The sequence below is a fragment of the Lagopus leucura genome, unplaced genomic scaffold (genome assembly GCF_019238085.1).
Source record: "Lagopus leucura isolate 7727_CA_CO unplaced genomic scaffold, USGS_WTPT01 Super-Scaffold_100019, whole genome shotgun sequence".
NCBI classification, from domain to species: domain Eukaryota; kingdom Metazoa; phylum Chordata; class Aves; order Galliformes; family Phasianidae; genus Lagopus; species Lagopus leucura.
This window is the reverse complement of record NW_024962273.1, coordinates 7,914,955-7,925,182: the sequence shown is the minus strand read 5'-3', so window position 1 is coordinate 7,925,182 and position 10,228 is coordinate 7,914,955. Positions and strand designations below refer to the sequence as shown.

General features: G+C 39.0%; 1 protein-coding gene across 1 annotated transcript in view; it reads right to left on the bottom strand.

Moving 5' to 3' along the window:
- Nucleotides 1-603: 603 nt before the first annotated feature.
- Nucleotides 604-10,228, bottom strand: part of INSIG2 (insulin induced gene 2) — a 12,057-nt gene continuing 2,432 nt past the window's right edge. The window contains exons 2-6 of the mRNA XM_042877805.1: nucleotides 8,471-8,801; nucleotides 6,588-6,712; nucleotides 4,452-4,618; nucleotides 4,008-4,107; nucleotides 604-3,541 (exon numbers count right to left, since the gene is read on the bottom strand). Of these exons, the coding sequence (XP_042733739.1) occupies nucleotides 3,500-3,541; nucleotides 4,008-4,107; nucleotides 4,452-4,618; nucleotides 6,588-6,712; nucleotides 8,471-8,714 (678 nt within the window). The 5' untranslated portion in view covers nucleotides 8,715-8,801 and the 3' untranslated portion in view covers nucleotides 604-3,499. The remainder of the gene's footprint in view (nucleotides 3,542-4,007; nucleotides 4,108-4,451; nucleotides 4,619-6,587; nucleotides 6,713-8,470; nucleotides 8,802-10,228) is intronic.

Sequence of the window (10,228 nt, the reverse complement as noted above, 5' to 3'; positions counted from 1 at the left end):
TTACCCCATCCAACACAAACAGAGCTCTTTTCCATTTGCCTCCACCTTCTTTCCAACATTAAGCTCCACTGCAACTGGAGCAACCATACACCTGAAATACCAATGAAGCTCACCTGCTGTCTCACTCTGCCTTCAGGTTTTTTCATCATACATTTCCAGACCTCTCTGTGTTTGGAAGCAACAACTTGCTTGAGACAGAGCAACGGACAAATACTTCACGTTCCATTCATGTTCAGACCAGAAAATGCAAATACATTATTATAAGATTCCCTGCCACCTGCGGTGGTTTGTTTTCTTTCCCATATTCTCAAGGACTATTTAAATCTGAATCTCTTCTGTATTGCAGCTGAAGTGATCTGGTTTATTTTCCCCCAGCTGCAATACTCCCAATGTGGATTCAAAAGGCCAAATTTTCCAAGGCAGTTCAGCATGCTAATTACAATCACTGCCACTTTGATCAGCCATTCCTTTTATAGTTCTTCCAGCCAGGTGTTTGGTGGAACCAATATGCCAGATAAGCAATCAAAATTATTGCAAGATAGAAGGCAACTCTGTTTGTTTTAAATCAATAGCATTTAAAAACAAAAGAAGAAATCTATCAAACAAGGTTATCGTTGTATTTAATGCACATGTTGCTTTTAACAGCAATTTGCCAGCTTAAACAGCATAGAGCTTACAACGCTTAATTAGTGAAGAGGTTACAGTGCTTATAAAGTTGTATCTAAAATAGACCTTATTTATTCTCTATTGAACATTTTAAAGACGGTCTATAATTACATGCTATACAGTAGTAGCATGTTCACACTACAGTTAAGGCCGTGTCTGCATTCTCATCTTGGACCTTTTTCAGGGTTTGAACACATCAGCCATAAAGTTACAATGCAGTTTGAAAAAAAAATAAAATACACATCCAAGATCTCAAATCTTGTAGCAACTTCAGTCAAATAACAATAAAAAACAAAACACATGTAATAAAGGACTCCACCCAAAGAGATTTTGGATGACTGCTGCCTTCGCAAGACATGCTCAAAATTTCCAAAATGAAATTTAAAAGGTAGCTGACAGCACAGTCTGATCGTATTTAGATAATCTGAGTGCAAAGTGCTTTAAAGTGTGTGCCATAAATGCACAATAACCACTTCTCACATACTGCACACATTTTAACATACACAAGGCTGCTGGGTAAATATTTAGACTGGCAGTAAAAGCAGCTCTATCATCAAGTGACTAACACAAACAACTCCTCTCCAGCTGTACGCACTTACTGATCAGGATGAAAGGGAATTGTTCACCAAGTCAGCACACTGACTGAGGTACCATGTTTTTCTCCAGTTCGGATAAGAACCAACATCTGCATTATTATGCCACTTGTACCTTGATAATCCAAGAGGACTCACCATGCTGCCTACCAAGCTGAAACCATTTGTTTAAGTGAAGAAGGCAGATCAGGCCAAATACTGCACAGAAAGGACAAGTTTTTATTCTTAGTGGTATACCAGAGCCTGCCTAAGGAAACTCACTTCATGCTCAAAAGGCTTGTGTTATTCATTAAATGATTTTTATTATCACACGGTCTGATTAAAAGCAAATCTCTAGTCAGGAACCTGCTGCAACATGTTCTATGACAGTTTAAAATCAAGGGCATCTACAAGTGCTTCCTTGAGCTGTTACCAAATCTAAGAGTGCTTTTTGGTGCAGAATTGTCACGGAACCTTAATAAGCTAATGGAAGAGTAGAGCTGCAGAATCAAGCTCCAAGAACCAAGTTGATTACTGTTTTCACACTTTTCCGATCAATAAATTTTCCTTCTCATGGCCAATGTTTTTGGAAGAACTCCAGTGCATGCTTTTCAGGCTTAGAGTAAGTGTGTAAGACTGAAAAAGAGTTTCCTATTTCAAGCTTTGTGTACAATGCATATACACATTAATAAAAACTTGTCTACACATCTATTTGTTCTTTGGACCAACTCCAGTCTCCTTAGGTGACTGTAACATTTCTTATAAACCTTTCATAGAAGATTTTAAAAATATACTTCAAGACAAACAACCAACCAACACATTAAAACATTAACACAGAAATAGGAGGAAAACAAAGCAGACTTTTCACACCAAATTCACTACTGGCATAGGCTGGCAGAATCCTTTTTCAGTCTCCGTTCTGCCTTCTTGCACTGTTACTTTTATCTCAGGATCTTAAAAGGAAGCTGCAAAGCCAACATGAAGAAATTCCATGTATGCCCAAGACCACGGATCACACTAACGTCCTTCTCAAGAAGAGAACAGATTTAGCACGTGGCCTGTTTCAGCTTTGTCCTGTCAGACTTTCTGTGCACAGGCACCTGTAAAATAAGGACAACAGTACCTCTCTACTTCACAATGTTGCTATGAGAACAAATGTATTTGAGTGCCTGGACCACTGTTACAGCAGTAAGGGCTACTTCAGTACCTAAAACACAGCCTTTGTCTCCCCTGCAAACAGAATGGGGAAAAGACAAGAACTAACAGAAATAGCATTGGTAATGGATGTCTTTCTGACACTATATGGTAGTGGCTGATTTAGTTTAGCAGAATGAAGTTTCATAATAAAAAAAACCCTAACATGTCCCAACCCCCTGCCATGGGTTGGTTGCTCCCCAGCTCAAGCTGCCAGGCCCTATCCAACACAGACTTGAACTCCTTTAGAGACAGGGCATCCACATCTTCTCTGGGCAGCCTGTTCCTGCACCTCACCACCCTACAGAGTAAAAACGAACTGAACTGCATCCTGTTACTCAACATAAAAAATACTTCCAGAGAGTCCACATCTGATGATGGTCCAACACAAATCCATATCCAAGCATGTATATCATTTCCAGGCCCATTCTCCATTTCTGTGCTCTGGATATATGACGCTGGACACAGAACACAAATGAAATGATACATCAATAACCCACACAACTCATACTAAGCCTCCTCATCTGTGATGTGAATGACAGTGTGTTAATAGGCAGAAATCAGTTACTTATTGCATCAAGGCCCACTTGCAAACCATGAATTTCTTAAATGCATTTCTAGCTATCATCATGTAAAGAGAAGATCTTCATTCCTAAGTCTGAATCCCACATTTTTCACTGAGCTATTAAGAACAAATTCCTAAAAACTTTCAACATAAAGTGAAGCAGAAGTTGCAGCTACATAAACATAGTGCAAAGGTTCAGTTTGGCACTGCAACATTATGGACAGACAAGAAGTTACGGTAAACTCAGTTTAGATCTGGAAAAAAGAATCCTATAATTGAACCAACATTATCAAATGTATTGCATACTAGTGTAACTTCACAGTAATCAAAAATCAGACATTAAAGTTTCTATAGAAGCAGCAATCACAGATTGCAGTAAAATATACCACTGAAGAGAAAAAAAAATTGCATTTTGGCAATTTCGTAGTCAAGTGTTCCTTATGCTCCTCCAACAGTCATTTGTCAGATATTTTCCTGTTTTAAAGGTGCATGCTGTTCCTCCTCAGTCCTCGTGAGACTTCTCTGCAATGACTTTGCATTCATACTGAAACACAGAAATCGGCAAAACAATAATTATGTACATACCTAGTAAAAAAAAGGGGAACTTTCCACAATAATAATTTTGAAATAGCTCAGCTTACTACCTTACCCACTTAAGCTTGGTCTCCCTAAGTTCTGTGCAAACAATGCTGGCTGTTATTTCTGTCCCTGTGAGCAGCAGAAATAGTACAGACTTAAGAGCAGCTTGACTTCTCCCCTAAAAGCTGGTGCTCTCATTTAGCTTCTGAAATAAAGCATGCACACCAGCATACAGAGCAAAGTGATGAGCCATGTTCCTATCTGAAGCACTGATGGCTCACTAACCAAATCAAAAAGCAACAATTACCAGTTTCTACCTCATCCCACATCCCCAGTTCAAATAACTGATTGGTACATTACATACAAAGGAAGCAGTGACACGTAGATTAGCAGCATCACTAGAAGGCAGTCAGTCCTTCCTCCACACTTACCATTGCCAGCTGCCTGCCAATATTGCCCATTGTTATTCCACCAGCAAAAAATATACATGGCAACCAGGAACGAACGTAAAGGAAATCTGGAGATGTGTACCTGGAAAAGAACAGCTTTTTAGCTCAAACTTGTGTCACACAGAAAGGAGAGTTTTTCAATCACAGGAAACGAATCTACAGACTTAAGTTATGGACACTTAACTCAAAATGCCACTATAATAGAAACTTAATTGCTTAAAGTAATTAACATTGTTGATAAAAGAAGCAATTTCACTGAAGTAAGCAACTCCCAACTGAAGATCTTAATACCGAGCTTTCACAAATTTATTTTACTCCCCAAATTAACTTCTGACTATTTTACAATTCATATCAAATTCAGCCCCTTCAGTTATTCTGACTTTATAATACGGCTTCTTAGTTAGCCTCAAAGAAATAAATACTTACTGATAAACTCCATTGTAGACCAGAAGCTGTGACACCAACGTGGCCAGGAAAGCAATTCCTACTCCAAGACCAAAGCCACTTCGTGATCTATCAAATGTCCACCACAGCCCAACTGACAGGGCTGCTAAGGTGAGAGACAACTGGATATTGTTGGCAAAATCCACTTTCTGTGTTAATTGTTAAGGAAAAGTTTGGAAAAAACAAATGCAAATGTAAAGTACTTTGTTCTGTTCATCATACTTTAACGTAATAGTTTTTCCCACCATAAAAAATACAGCACTAGCTTTATCTGTTATCACACACCTATAATGTAGAAGGAAATGAGCCTTGTAAACGTTGCCAGCATATCAGGAAACTAACAAGTGAAGACACTTCTTCATGTTTTTAGGGTCATAGTGCTGTAAAAGAGCCAAGACTATATACCTACCAAATAACACTACTATTTTAGATGCACAAAAAAATGCACATTACTAGCATCACTATTCAGAATAAGGACTTTCCACTCTTATCTGGTCCTTTATTACACTATGCATGAAATCTTAACTCTGCCATTAGACTCCTTTAAATGGCAGAGATTTACTGGAGGGAAAAAAAAAAAGACACTTGTCACTCTTTTTTCTACTGTGTTTAAATGACATGGTTGTTTGCATTCAGCAAAATGTCTGCTTTCTCAAAAATGAAATGTAAATAGATAATATTACTCTGAAAGTACTCAATGGTGAAAATCAGTTTTTATGAAACCTACAATAATGACTCAGGCTATTTGCACTGTTTCACTTTCTTCAAAACGTTTTGGAAATACCAACTAATTCTCACTATTTGTTTCCAAAAGAGATTATTGAAAAGGCAGCTGTTGAGTTTCAAAAGCCTGAAAGCAAATCTGTGGGATGAAAACATGAAAATCACTGTCCTACTTTTTCACAAAGGCCTGGAGAGAGCTACAGGAAATTAGAAAGAAGTTCAACTAATAAGTAAAATTAATTAATTACGGGATAAAAATCAATAGCATGAGAAAAAATGTCAAATGAACAAAAACCACACCAAATATGGTAATGTAGAGAGCTAGTAATAAACCAAAAAGACAGCTTTCTGGGAGAGCCATCAAGGAGGAAACACAGTATATTAATGTTATTCTGGAATATGTGCAACAGCTGTTAGAAAACTGCAAGGTTTGCTGCAAATAACTTGAGCCACACGAAGAAACACTGTCAGTTCTCTTGCATTTCTTCAAGGCAACAAAGTTCTATTTGCTCACAGAGCAGGTACAGTTGATGAGAACTATAGGACTACATTACCAAATCTTTGACAGAAAGAAAACAAACAAGGTTTGTAAGAGACACCACAAATGACTCAACCTTGACAGCTCCAGCTCGTCTGGCCATGCAGGATTGCTTTTGCTCCCACAAGCCAACCTAGCAACAACAACAAAAATATCCAAGGGCCACCTCAGTAAAAGCTCTGTCAGCTCTCACATCATTCACCAACCTGTGCTTTTTTCCTGGAAATTCAGTAGCACATAATCAGAAGCCTCTTAGCACTCCTGCCACACATTTCTGCTGCGCTGGAGCTGACAGTGAAAGGAATGAGTTCCAAGGAACGTAAATGTTCTTTCAAATCAGTTTATACCACAGGAAAGGTAACTATCAGCATCTAGGTCACATTTGTGGAATGAGGTAACAACACCTGAAAAACACAGTGTGCAGCCCTGGTGTCACCCAGCTCTAACTCTTCCCCACTCTTTACAAAGTGTATGTGTTTCACTGGTAACCTCAAGACTGGGCTTCAACTTTTAACTACAGTGTTAAAAACAAAAAACAACAAAAAAAAACAAACCTTAAAATTAAAGCATTTTTCTGTAACATGTATCACGCATTTCCCTGCACTTAATTTTTCAGAGAAAAGAAAGACTAAAAGACAAAGCCCAGTGTTGAGAAATTTTTCTGAACCCAAACAGATGAGACTTACCATCTCCAATAGCCCTATGACAGTTTAACACTAAGACATACTCAGCATTTCCTTTGCAAACACACTACACTGCACATTACATTTCTAACAACTCACAATGAGTGATGATGTAAACTTTTGCTTTACTGGAGGCCTATTTTTTATTGCCAGTTTCATTGGCATACAGGATACAGCGCTGGCATGATTTATTCCCACAAAGACTGCTACACACCGCATTACACTGGACCATTCTCTCTTAAATTTATGTGGCTCTCCCAGATGTCTGTCCATGCATGGGTACAATAACCCAATCACAGCTGTGGAAACACAAAAGAAGAAAGGCCAAAAAATTAAAGCACTGGCAATACTGAACTAAAACAAAGACTAGCTTGATTTTGACGATTACTGTAACCAAAAAAAACCTTTTAAGCACACAATACAAAACACATATGGCAAAAAAATCACCGAAAAACAGTAATTTAAACAGTGCCATGGTTTTAACAAGCCCTGTAGAACTGTTCAGCAGCATCTTCAGACACAGCAGCAAGAGACTGTAAGACTGAGCCAATTGGAGAGGACTGAAGAGCTCTGCTCCCTATCAGAATCCATGCTCTCTCAATGGAATTCCAAAAGAGCAGCAATAGCTTGCAGGCTAGCACTTTTGAAAACCCCCATATCAAATGTACACGTTAAAGTAACTGCAAAGCAAACACACCACAGTAAGAGAGGAATGTGGTCTATAATGTCAATATTTTTTGTCTTTTTTTTTTTTTTCCTCAAGTAAGAGAGAAAGCCATTATCCTACAGTAGCTGTTGAATACAGACAGCACACAGGACATCCAAGCCCAGGGAACTGCTATTTGAACATCTACTCCTGAATTTATTCTGTATTGCAGTTGCAGCTAAAAAGACCAACACAGCTGAGAACTAACACCGTTGCTTCATGTCAAACTGGTGCTGCAGGAGGGAGGCAGAGACTGAGGAATTGGTATGGATTGTAATACCCTCCATTTGGCATGCTTTTACAAGTGTGTTATGGCAAATGCTCTTTATTTTGCCAGTGAGAAACCTGATCTCCAGCATTCAGGAAAGTAAACTATGAGTAAAGCCAGAGAGGAAAACAAATCCTTTATAAGCAATTTTCTTGCCAAAGATATCAGGCCAAACTGATGACTAGCAACAGGGAAGAATGAAAAACTATCTCTGAAAGCAGTCTCCATTGTCAGTGACTGTAAATATGCAAAGTATCTTTATTTTGTTCATAAAAATAAGCCACGCTGCAAGGGAACGTTCATGTCAGTTTCAGGAAGGCTGTACAAGTCAAAATGGTAACAAAGCATACGAATTATCAGCATTTATCATAGAGATTGCCTACATGTACACTAGCAGAGGGGATGAGGAAAGAAAATGGGGAAAAAAAAAGTCTGATAATGAAAGAAACAAATCAAAGTTTATCAGGAGTCACTTCAGCTGGGAAAAAAAATCAATTAAGTTCCATCTTTAAATCAGGTGGTTTAAAAGCAAGTAGTGCAAATACCAAGCAGGTGACTGCATTTTACAAACAATATCCAGTCTTGCCATCAAAACCACCAACACATGAGAAGCCTTTTGAATTGCCCATCCATCAAACATCAGTACTTTACCAGACATGTTTGTCTGGACTGATGGATTCAGAGGGCTATTTTATGATTTCCTTTCAAATCAATTTTCTCTATGCTATCTGGGCTGTCATGTTTCAACAAGCTATCAAAAGGAGAACAATTAGATGAGTACAAAAATAATAAACTTGCACATTTTAACTAAAATCTAATAAAACTGTACTCTAACCTAGCAGAAAAATAAAGGTTTATGTTCTGCTAATGATATTACAGTGTAGCAAGTTAATAGAGCAAGAATTTTATGACACATATGTATGCCTATCTGTGAATATTCAAGGTGGCTGGGATAGCAATGGAAATGTTGCTGGAAGACACATTTTTAACTACCACATCTTTCACCTGGAGGTCTTTCCTAACCATAACTCCTTATGCAACCTTTCATCCCCATGCCAGGCATACGTACACAACTGAACTTACCCGATGCTGTGCCACAGCAAGGTGGAACCCACCAAGCTGAGGAGAAGATGCTTGTGATCACATCAGGGGGGAAGAGAGTAACGTTCCTCTGGATCTGAAGCAAGTTTAACACTAATGCAAGAAATACGCCAATAAAAAACAGCACTATACCACGAATTACCAAATTCATCCCATGACTGGTTACAGATGAAATGTATGGACCACTCTTTTTTGGTAATGTTGGCTTGGTGTCATTTTCCGCCATGACTTCTTATGCTCTCAGACACATCCAACAGGCTCACTGAGGAGGATTCACTTGTCGTTGGGATTTCAATTAGGAGATACCCAAACCCTGAAAAATAATAAAACACGGGTGAAAAACACAGATAGAAGGAGCATAAAGATATATATATATATATATATATATATATATATTTCTCCTAAACAAATTCAGATACTTTACCGAATTTTCTGAAGAAGGCAATTAGTTTTTTGAGAGCAGAAAAAACACTTTATGAAGAAAACAAGTTTTTACAAACATCTGTCCACTAAGAAACAGTGTGGGATGGGATAATCAAAACCACAGTGATAAGAGAAACAAAATTGATATCAGATGGGAGATAGGCTTGCCTCATAGCAACAATAAATTTTGTTTTGTTTCTCTCCTTTACACAATAACTGGAGATTATGTAATCCAGAAGCACATAACACAACCCTCAGCTTTGATACAGCCACAGGGCTTCACAGATCTCTATTCTTGAAGAGAAGCCAGAAAACTCTCTTACACTGGAATGCAAGATCTGAGACATATTTTTCAGGATGAAGTCAAAATTTCAGCAATCCTGCAGTGCATCAATTTGTGAAACTCCAGACAAAGAGCAAGAAACTTGGCTCACTGGAGAAGTAACCTCAGACTAAACTAAAACAACACATGTTTTCTAAGAAGTATTGTACATGACTACATACCCGAATTGTAAACAGGCACAAAAGAATCTGAGAGCAAAGGGAAGAAGGAGCTCCACCTGCCCATGCCTAGGATAGCTTTCTATATGAGTAACTGCAGGCACCATGTGAGCGGCAGAGCTCCCATCCCAACCCCTCTTTAAAAAAAAAAAATGCTGTCAATCAAGAGTCTTGTTATACATGGATTCAGTGCCACACTCATGTATAACAACAATTCTGATAGACAGCTTAGCCACCTGGAACCCAAAAAAAAAAAAAAAAAAAAAAAAAAAAGCCCTGACAATGTTTTTAAATCTGGAGCTGCCAAGTGGTGGCGGCTCCTGTTAACTCTTACTTATGGCCATGTGGATGGCAGAGAAGTGGAAAACAGGAGCTGCAGCCTTCCCTTCCGTGCCAGCTGACCCATCAGGATAGCGCAGAGGCTGCCCTGCACTTTTGCTGACCTGATGCCAAAAGGCAAGGGAAATACATCTGGGCCGGTTAAGATAGAAAGCTCCAACAAAGATTTGAGGCCATGCTGCAGCATCCTCCAGCACTATTCCTTCCAAGAAGCAAAGCAAAAGAGAAAAAGTGTTCAAATCACATGCAACTTCCCAGTGACGGTTTGGGGAGGCAGCAGTCCTCTCAAAAAACACAAGATCTCTTCTGCCTGGCTGCTTCTGAATGGTATTGTAGTCACAAACACGTCCTGGTGAGGCAGAGGGGGAAGAGGGCAACCAGGGTGCCTGGTTCTGAGTCAGCAGCCTGACTCATGCCAAGCATTGAGACGTCTGCAGCAGGACTGGCATCTGCAGCAGGACTGGCATCTGCAGCAGG